General features: G+C 40.6%; 1 protein-coding gene across 2 annotated transcripts in view; it reads right to left on the bottom strand.

Moving 5' to 3' along the window:
* LOC121371822 (glutamate receptor ionotropic, NMDA 1-like) overlaps positions 1-11019 on the bottom strand; it is a 33215-nt gene extending 22196 nt beyond the window's left edge. For both annotated transcript variants that reach the window (XM_041497997.1, XM_041497998.1), the window contains exons 1-6: positions 10916-11019; positions 8286-8724; positions 5418-5594; positions 1830-1930; positions 1186-1298; positions 270-444 (exon numbers count right to left, since the gene is read on the bottom strand). In XM_041497997.1, the coding sequence (XP_041353931.1) occupies positions 270-444; positions 1186-1298; positions 1830-1930; positions 5418-5594; positions 8286-8666 (947 nt within the window). In that variant the 5' untranslated portion in view covers positions 8667-8724; positions 10916-11019. The remainder of the gene's footprint in view (positions 1-269; positions 445-1185; positions 1299-1829; positions 1931-5417; positions 5595-8285; positions 8725-10915) is intronic.
* Between the last annotated feature and the right edge of the window lie 414 nt (positions 11020-11433).

Genomic DNA, 11433 nt, shown 5'->3' with positions numbered 1-11433 from the left:
ACGTACTTGACAATGGTTGACCCGTCTCTCCAGGTCTAGACCACCCCCTGCACACACACACACACACACCAGCTATTATAACTATATCGACGTACTTGACAATGGTCGGCCCGTCTCTCCAGGTCTAGACCACCCCCTGCACACACACACACACACACCAGCTATTATAACTATATCGACGTACTTGACAATGGTCGGCCCCTCTCTCCAGGTCTAGACCACCCCCTGCACACACACACACACCAGCTATTATAACTATATCGACGTACTTGACAATGGTCGGCCCGTCTCTCCAGGTCTTCATGTCCTTGCACTGGGCTGGGGGGTCGTCCGTGATGTTCCTGTCTTTAAGCAGCCTCACGAAGGCGTGACCGATCACGGACACACTGTCACGGATGTGCGCCTCCTCGTTAGTCCCATTTATCAGGTGGACACCCAAAATACCTAAGAAACACAACGCAAGGTTCAAGATATATTACCACTGACAGTGCATCAGTATGATGGATGTTGGCTTGTCGTGAATACCATGTTTACACAAACACCCATTTTTAATGATGATTGAATGAACGAATGAATAAATGATGAACAATTAAAGAAATAAATGAATGAAAAACAAATGAATGAATGTTTAATTACGGGCGATCTGTCTTTTTCTGACTGACTGTAAATTTATTTTATGTATTTATTTATTTTTAATTTGTTTTTACACTGAATCCACGATTTCGCATTCCAAACCATTCAAACAAACGGTTCAGAATGACGACGAAATAGTTCAAATACACAATTCATGTACGGCATTGCTGACTTCGGAGTTCCGAACTGCACCCCTGAACAGTAACACACATATGACATTACTGATAGAAGTGACTTTTAAGATATTCATTAACTGTCATCCCTAATTATTATTTTCACAAAATGACCACATATTATTGTTTAACACAATTACAACATGAAATATTATTTTCATAAAGTGATCATACTTTAAGATATAAGTATTAACATAATAGTTTCACAAAGTGAGATATTACAATTTATTTTTAATAGAAACTATTATTTTTAAAAGTTTCAAAATTCAATGGTTTGCTTCCAAGAACGAGTTGCATTCTGAAATAGTATTTTAATGCTACAACTGTACAAGGATGGATGGCTAAGTATGAAACTGAAATGAACTTTGAGAGGACCTACCGACAGGTGCATTAAATGCATCAAAAGCCTGTTCGGTGACGAGCCAGGCAAAGTCTTCTCCTATCAGCCCCAGATTCCCCGAGTCATCAAAGATCGTCTCAGCATCCTCCAGTCTACAGAGGGACAACAAGAAGTAATCAGTACTGAAGACAAGACAATATCAACTGCTCTAGTGTACACACATTTTGAACTATGTGTATTTGTGGTAAAATATCATCATTTTATATTTGGTGGAAAAAAAAGAGCAAAACATTGTTTATATGCTTTACAGAATAGTCCATGTCATAAAAATATTCTATAGACTACAAGGGCCAAATTTACATTTCATTTCAATTTATTTTTGTGCTTATATCCAATTAAGGTTCAAGCACGCTGTCCTGGGCAGGACAGTGAGTTAGTTGTTAGTTGGTTTGTGGTTAGTGAGAGAGAGGAGGGAGCCCTTAAGAACTGGCTCTGGGTTGGAGCCGGTACCAGGCTATGAACCCTGTACCTACCAGCCTGTAGTCTGATGGCTTGACCACTGTGCCACCAAGGCTGGTCCAAATTTACAAAGCCTATTTTTCTTTAACGCAGGTGTTTAAGCTTTGTAAATACTGACTGGAAGGTGCTCAGTAATTTACATGACATGTCTTTAATTAACTTACGTTGCGGACAGGAGAACGACCCGTGACTGAGCCTTGATGATCTGACTCAGCTGACCGGAGTAGTTTCTCTCGCCCGGAGTGTACTTGATCGTCTTCTCCAGCTGAAACCAACAAACGGAGAAGGAATGTTTGATGACAGGCTAGTACAGTGTGTCATCAGTAGCTGTTAAGTGTTATACATTGTATACTAGCCGTCATTAATAACACAATTTCCTTTTGTCAAAATAATATATGTTCTGGTTGGACTTCGTTGACGCTATTCGTCAATGTACATGGTACAGTGGTACACATTATTTCAGCAGCATGTAAAGGTCGACTTCCGGCCTGTTCCCAACATAAGGGGAACAACGCTAAAAACGCATTATCCGGTAAATCGTGCACACGCAACCACTTGGCGAAATAACATTTTGCACGCACGTGCATTTCCTGATACCCGGGCACACTCAGAACACGCGGGTGGCAATGAGTATCTCACTCCTACACGATGCCTCGGTTGAACAACGCCGATCGGAATCAAGCCATTGGCTTGTTGAATGCCGGAAACTCACAATTGCGGGTAGCACAACGGTTCCACATGCACCCGTCAACCATTAATCGGCTCCTCAACCGATATCAGACGACAGGGACCGTCAATGACCGCCGTCGTTCGGGCACACCACGCGTAATGACCAATAGACAGGACCGGAACATATGGTTGCGGCACCTGCGCAATCGGTTTTTGACAGCCACAAGCACTGCCAGGACTGAAGTGGGAACCAGGGGACGACTCATCAGCGCCCGAACTGTCCGGAGACGTCTTGCCGCAGCACGACTGCATTGCCACCGACCCTACCATGGCCTTATCCTCCTGCACAGACATCGTCAAGCAAGACTCTTATGGGCCAGGAATGGTGGGCATTTGCGACCCAGGAGATGGCGAGATGTCATCTTCTCGGATGAATCGAGATTTAACGTGAGTGTCACGGACAGACGTCGTTGCATTTACCACCGTCGTGGAGAACGTGTCGCGCAGGCCTGTGTTCTGGAGAGGGACCGCTACAGGGGCGGCGGAGTCATGGTTTGGGGCGCCATCAATGCTGACTTCCGGTCCGAACTCGTGGTGGTACACGGAAACCTTAATGCACAACACTACGTCGACAACATCCTGCAGCCGGTCCTCCTCCCATTGATGAGACGGCATGGCGGAAACAGGCTCGTCTTCCAGCAAGACAACGCTCGGCTGCACACTGCCAGGCGTACACAGGCGTTTCTTCGTGCCCACCATGTCACTGTGTTGGACTGGCCAGCAGTTTCCCCGGACATGAACCCAATAGAGCACATGTGGGATGAGCTGGGACGTCGTGTTCAAAACCAACCGAATCCACCACAGAACTTCGCTGAGCTGCAGCAGGCATTGCAGCATCACTGGGCAGCCATCCCACGACGTGTGGTGAGGCGCCTGTGCATGTCCATGCCTAGGAGGCTGCAGGCGTGCATCGCAGCACATGGAGGTCACACGAAATACTGACCCCCATGACGTTGACATCGCCAGAGACGTTATGCGCGATTCACTGTTGGCGGCTGACAGTGCCAGTCAGATGGGCCAGTGGTTGGTCTCACTGGTGGTATCAGTTTCATTTTTGTGGGATCTCGCATAATAAAATAAACCATGATCATTTCCGAGATTGCGTTTTTATTGCCGCCTAGTATATATTTTGTAAAATGCAGGATTTTATATAATGAAATACAAAAAGCCTTTTTAACGGAGTCCGATCCCTCTGATTCAGTCTTTTCTTTTGATGTGCACTGCTGAAAACCAACTTTATACTTACGGTACTCTATCCTGCACTTCACAAGGATCTTAAATGCACTCTGATTCAGTTGACTACCTTACACATATCGTGCTAAATACTGACTTCCATAAATACATAAATCTTTGACTTAACATACAAGTGGCTAAATATACTATGGTAGTGTACATAGCCTCGGCTAATGAGGGCTGGCTATCTACAATGAGGAAGAATGCTAACCTGTAAATTTCTCAGAATTTGTCAGTATGTGAACTTATACCAACTTCCAAAAATATTACCGATAAACATATGAGATGAAGGTTTGGGGTGGTTTCTGTCTCCACCCTCCTATTCCCACAAACACATGACTACGGAACTGTAGCATTTGTCTCGGATCACACCTAAGTTTTAGACCAGGACCCATATTCACAAAAAAGTGTAAATTTACGTCTACGACTAGCACTTACGTGTGCCGTAGATTTACGTTTACGTGCAAGAAGCACCTTATTCTCAAAGATGGTCGTAAATGTAAACGTAACTTAGTTGGACGTAAATCTACGAGTTAACATTCTCACTGGAGTAATTAATAAAAACACATTAGAAACGATGGCTACCGGGTAAATAACAAATGCGCAAAACGCAATTTTGTTTGTCGTCTGCTAACAATAACATTGCGAACAGTGAACCATGGCATTTTGGTATTGGTGGGATCCGCGTTTTGGTACGAACTTGAGGACATTTCTTAAAAAGGAAAAGATAACTCAGGAGAAATTGGCCAAGTCGAAAACATCCGTTCGATCACGAACAAAAATATGTTCAATCCGTGGGCGTTCACCATAGCAAACTGCTTCATTTATTGGAAATGCTGCTAGTTTCCATAAATAATAGTAAATAACGGCGATCGTGCTTGATTTATTATATGTACACAACTTACGTGCAGCGTTAGTTGCAACCTGAGGCACTCTTATATTTACGTCCAACTTTACACGTAACTTACGTTTTCGTGGTTTCGTGAATAGCTCTTCAGTCGTAGATTTACGTTTACGTGTAAAACTAGGCTTACGATATTTTGTGAATATGGGTCCTGATCTTTTTGATAGATTTAATTAATTTAATTCTTAAGTTTGTCTTAATTATGGCTTAAGTTGGGTTAAGTGCTTGCTACTGTATATATGACTAGTTTTTCTAACTTTATGTTGTTTTATGCTATATAATATAATGTTTATGTGCAAAATAGAGCACCGTAACAAAATTCAGGGTAAATTCCTTAACAAACACCTACACACTCTAAGTAAGGTGACAACCTATATGCCTTTGATTTTAATCTAGGAGTCTAAGTGATTATTCTTTGGTCTTATCCTTATCAAAAAAGGTGCCAACCTATATGTTTATATTCCTAACCCAAGAGTGTGAGACAATGCTGCCAGTTCATTTTTCATTTCAACTTATTTTTCATGCTTATATCCAATTAAAGTTCAAACACGCTATCTTGGGCACACACCTTAGCTATTTGGGCTGTCCAGGACAGTGGGTTAGTGGTTAATGGTTAGTGAGAGAGAAGAGGGTGTAGTGGCCTTACACCTACCCAATGAGTCGTTAAAAATCGCTCTCAGTGGGAGCCAGAACAGGACTGTGAACCCTGTACCTACCAGCCTTATGTCCGATGGCTTAACCACGACGCCACCGAGGCTGGTATGCTACCATTAAATTATTCCTTAGTTCTACACTTATCAAGGTGGGATAAACAAAAAGTAGGACACATTTTATGATTCTAGTGAGTGAATGTTCAATGACACTGCGGTAAAATTCCAAGTGTTACCTTAATGTTGAGTGGTTCTGCTAACGTCTGAAACTGACTTAATATAGCGCGGCCCTCTTCATCTGAGCTGTGGATTAGGATCACTTGAGACCACTCAAAGTATTGCAGGAGGGCAATCCACACATTAGCCTGCTGGAACAGTGGAGGGACAGTGCGCAGAAACGTGGAGTGGACTACCTGGAAAGGAAAGGAATGTTTACGTTAGCCTGCTGGAACAATGGAGGGACGGTATGCAGAAACGTGGAGTGGACTACCTGGAAAGGAAAGGAATGTTTGTTAAAGTTAGCCTGCTGCAGTGGAGGGACGGTATGCAGAAACGTGGAGTGGACTACCTGGAAAGGAAAGGAATGTATAATGACACCTCTGCACATTTAAAACTAACATTATTTGGTATTTAACATGTGGTTACTTCAATACTTGGTGTAGAGAATGAGAGACGAAACCAGCTACTACCAAATAGGCTACACCTACCCAACGGCAAAACTTAAGAGACCTATCATATGCACTTTCCCATAGACACACACGATGGCCTTCGACATATCAGCTTTTATTCGGCACTGGTTGGAACAAGAAAAAACCTAATGGGTCCCAAATATTCCAACCTATCGCACTTCACATGAACAATCTAGTACAGAGTAGAGCTGGGCGGTATACCGTATATACCGTTTAGTATCGGTATCATGTCAATACCGATTTACCATACGGAGCAAATTTCAAAATACTGAAATTTCAGTATTGAAAAATGTTATTCGCCATTTAGTAAAGCACTAACAATATATCTGATAAATGCAAAATAGCTAACAAGAAGAGAGATGAGTATGGAATTTAATTTTATTTAGATGAAATTAGTGGGTGAGACTTAACTCGGGCATGCATTTAAAGCCGAATATACCAAAAATACTGCTTGATATCGGTATTAGTATTGCCATTGTATCAATACTGAATACCGTATCGATACTGAGGTAAATCACCCCAAAAATACTGATACCGATACTGAATCTGAAATTTCAATACCGCCCATAGAATAGAATTAAAATGATTTTCGTTGTTTATTTATTACATATTAAACAGACAAGTAAATACTTTGTAAATATCTATTTATTTATAGTCTACCTAATTTAGCATTTACTTGTTTTGGCTCTCATTGATGTACAAGGTGGTGTTTACTCTTGAATTAAAAGAAAGATGTCAGTAAACAGGTGATTTGTGCACTTTATTGGAACAGACTATAACAAATTTTGGTCAACATATGTTAATTTCATTGCTGTTATAATATGCGAGGGACCATTTCTGATGATGGTTTACCCCTATTTCTCTCCAAAGCTAAATATTTGTAGACATTTATAAGTAACATTTGAACAAAACTGTCATGAACCATTTTTGAGTTTCTGATCAATTTTCCGGTATTAAAGGTGCTATCTCAAAGTTGCATAATGACAGCTATTGCAAATCATGTTTTTATTAAATTTTGCTTTAACATTTAAAGACTACACCTTTAACTATATGCCCATAGATGATTATAGGAAATGATTTTATCTACTAGTAGAAATTACATTTTTATTGGACAATCTTTATCACAAACAGATGCTCACATATAACTTCTGATGTAGCACCTTTAAGTGGTTGCAAGGTTGTGTAAATTTCTACTGTATGTATATTGAATTTATATTTATTAAATATGCTGGTCAAAATTAATAATTTATGCTGCAATTCAAAATAATCAGTTATCTTGCAGTTTTAAATTAAAAGTTTGTTTCAGGGTAAATGAAATTGACACATATCAATCAAAATGTGTTATAGTCTGTTCCAATAAAGGTCATAAATCTCCTGTTTACTGACATCTTTATTTTAATTTCAAGAGTAAACACCACCTTGTACATCAATGAGAGCCCAAAGAAATAAATGCTAAATTAGGTAGAGTATCATTAAATAGGTATTTACAAAATATTTATTTTAATATGAAAGAAATAATTGACGAAAATAATTTTTATTCTATTTCCAACACTACTTTAGTACAGAGTTACATCCAGACTTCAGTATTAATAGAAAGTCTTATTACCAGGGGACAATATTTCAAAATCTTAGGTAACTGGAAGTCAGTTCACGTGAGTTTTACCTAGGTAACCGATTGTTCGGTTTAGTGAATATAGTTCTCGTAACCAATGAGTTAGGCCTACCTAATCCTAAAACACTTCAAATATGTGCTACATTGGTGGTTCAAATGTATTTATAAACATAAACTCATTTTCACTTTCATTACTAATAATTAGTACTTTTAATTTTAGAATGTATTTTTTCACCATGTAACTGATTGGCGGTTCTCATGATTTTAAAGATGCGTAACCGACACACGAACATAACATCGGTTCTCGTGAAATATTGTGCCCTGTATTACCCCAATGTTAGTCAATGTGTATTAACCTCACTCTACAGTTACACCAGAATTACAGTATTAAACAAGCTTCCATTTTAATCATGTTTATGTCCCAAGTAAAATATTTCAATTTTTATGAACTTTAATCAGAGACAAGCAAAGTTATTTCACGAGGGATATAAACATGATATTAAATGGTAGCGAGATTAATATCCTATATATAACTCATAACCAATTTCTTTTTATATCACTAAACTCATTCGATTGATGCTCCAGAAAGGCTTTGGTGCACCAATAGTAAAGTTTAGTGTGTTTTGTTTAACAACACTACTACGACACATTGATTTATTAATCATTGGCTGCTGGATGTCAAAGCACCAATAGTAAGACATCATATTAGGCCTAGGTGTTACATCCCACTTCCTGTTCTAGTGGGACATAACACTGATATGATCCAAGATATCTTTAACAATACAGGTAATAATTAATGTTACCTGATCTGAGAAAGCACTGTCCCTGGCTGCTATTCCAATAACTGGAATCTGGTAGAAGCCGCAAGTGTAAGACACGGAGATGGGAGACTGGTCTGATGAGTTGGGATGACTGGCGATCACGGTAAACACTCGCTGAGGCAGCAGTTTGTCACAGACGTCCAGGGCCGACCGGATCGGATTTGAGTCCATCGGAATGGCCGTGGAGTTGAAGTAGACGTTGGGGTCGAGCGGGGGATTATTCAGACCAGCCACGGCCGCGTGGAAGATGTCCTCGTTTCTCTCCGAGCTCAGCGCCGCTCCGATGGTGATCACTTTAGGAACAGCAACAACACACGGGACAGTCAGAGCTGTTATCACGAGAATTACACAGTGCATCTTCATCTTAGAACAGCACTTGTGAAACTTTTTCAAAAAATGTCAAGGGAATATACCACAGGCACTGAAAAGAAAAAAACAACAGCAAAACAACTTGAAGTAAAATTGCATAGCAGGGGTGATTTATAAGCTTAGGAAGTGGGAGGTATTATGTTATTCCTCTACTGCAGCCCTCTACATTGCGACCAAATGCGACCATTTTTTTCATTTGGGGACTAAAATATTTCATCTGGAGACGTAGCCCAGTGGTAAAGCGCTTGCTTGATGCATGGTCGTTTTGGGATCGATCCCTGTCAGTGGACCCATTGAGCTATTTCTCGCTCCAGCCAGTTCATCACGACTGGTACATCAAAGGCTGTGGTATGTGCTATTCTGTCTATGGGATGGTGCATATAAAAGATCCCTTGCTGCTAATCAAAAAAGAGTAGACCATGAAGTGGTGACAGTGGGTTTCCTTCCTCAATATCTGTATGATGTTTAACCATATGTCCAACACCATATAACCATAATAAAATGTGTTGAGTGTGTCATTATATAAACCATTTCCTTGGAACAGACAGCTCATTACAATATTACATCTCACTCACTAAACATACATTTATTGTATGCAGTGGCAGATCTAAGTGGGAGCCCTAGAGGCCCGGGCCTCCCCTAAATTTTGTGAGTTTTATTTTAGTTTTAGTTTTTTAGTTTTAATGTTGGTGAATCCAGGGAATCTCTTTGGGAATGGTTGTGGCTTTTGGCCACATGTCATTGCCCCCCCAACCCAATGGATTTTCTTGATCCGCCACTGGTATTCATCCATAAGCACTTGATTTTACATAGCAGTAGGAATTTGGGTGGGGTGGGTGGGTAGGCAGTCCTGTATCTGCCATATTTTGTGAGTTCCAAAACATTTACCTTTAAGTTTGACTGTATGATGTACATTTAACCCCTCGGGACCAAGTAAAATGTCCGGTTTTATGAGGTATGATACTGTATCCGGTTTTATGAGGTATGATACTGTATCCGGTTTTATGAGGTATGATACTGTATTCGGTTTTATGAGGTGTGATACTGAATCCGGTTTTATGAGGTGTGATACTGAATCCGGTTTTATGAGGTATGATACTGTATCCGGTTTTATGAGGTGTGATACTGTATCCGGTTTTATGAGGTATGATACTGTATCCGGTTTTATGAGGTATCATACTGTATCCGGTTTTATGAGGTATGATACTGTATCCGGTTTTATGAGGTATGATACTGTATCCGGTTTTATGAGGTATGATACTGCATCCGGTTTTGAAAGGTTAACTACTGTACTGATTTTTAAAAAGGGATCGTAACAAATTTTGTGTTTGGAGGGAATTCCAGTTTAAAGAGGGTCCGGTTTTGAGAGGTTTCATTGTATAGATCTCTATTAAAATGTGTTTATGTCAACCTCACTATCGTGTGTGCCCCCTATTTCACACACTGTCGGGGCAGCAATGTGTTTATGCCAACCTCACTATCGTGTGTGCCCCCTATTTCACACACTGTGGGAGCAGCAATGTGTTTATGCCAACCTCACTATAGTGTGTGCCCCCTATTTCACACACTGTGGGAGCAGCAATGTGTTTATGCCAACCTCACTATCGTGTGTGCCCCCTATTTCACACACTGTCGGGGCAGCAATGTGTTTATGCCAACCTCACTATCGTGTGTGCCCCCTATTTCACACTGTGGGAGCAGCAATGTGTTTATTGCCAACCTCACTATCATGTGTGCCCCCTATTTCACACACTGTGTGTGTGTGTGTGTGTGCCCCCCCCCCTTTTTGGCACCTTCCTAGGCCTGTGTGTGACACATATTATTAAGTTACTACAAACCTGTTTTTGGAACACTTGAAAGTCTGAAGGGAGGGAAGAATACCCCCCGAACTCACCCCTTTAGATTGGCAGGCTTATAGGAACAGGGGGGGGGGGGGGGGGAGGGGGACATTATAACTGACTTTCTCTTTTCCTCTCTTAGCGTATTCCACTGACCTGGATGCAGGAATTAAGTGTTTTTGGTTATTTATAATGTTAATTTAGAAATGGTATGTTTTATGCATCTACGTTATTTAAACACTGTGTATTATTAAACCTCAAAACATAATTAAACCAAAGATACTGGTTACTGTAGCAGCTAATGCACTCTTAAATCACACAATATATTCAATATATAGCAATGTATATTGTTAACATGAAAGACATGATACCAATACATATATATGTACTAAAAAAAAAACATACCACATCAAATGAAGAGCATTTTTCTGGCAGACTGGGAAACTGATCAAAATGGCAGCCATTAATTACTGAGCGCCTGGCAGTACCGTTAGATGCAAACACAGCTGTGAGAGAGAAAATCAATATCAGGTTCTCTCGGAGAACCAAGAGGCTCTGTTTGGGATCTTTAACTTTAATCCATCTAAAAACATTTATCTATTAAATGTGTACGCACACATACACACACACACGCATGCATTATTTACTTAAAAAGAGAAAATATTAATTTTGAGGCTGCACGGTGTGCACATGGTTATTAGTGAGTTTAAGCTCTCTATGTGAGCTCACGCGTAACACGTCTCCTACATGTGACGTGTATCTAGGTCAGGGAAAGCCCTTTGCACGGGCGTGTGGTTCGCGTTTTTTTCGCGTGCGTGCGCGCGCAACCACACCCTGATCTAACAGTCTGTGGTATGTAGGCCTACTATACGATCTGTGAAATGCTGCGTTATTTTTTTTTTTATTGCTGCTGGTCAGGAGTA

The sequence above is a fragment of the Gigantopelta aegis genome, chromosome 4 (assembly GCF_016097555.1).
Source record: "Gigantopelta aegis isolate Gae_Host chromosome 4, Gae_host_genome, whole genome shotgun sequence".
NCBI lineage: Eukaryota > Metazoa > Mollusca > Gastropoda > Neomphalida > Peltospiridae > Gigantopelta > Gigantopelta aegis.
The sequence above is the reverse complement of the archived record's forward strand: the minus strand, read 5'-3'. Positions and strand labels throughout refer to the sequence as shown.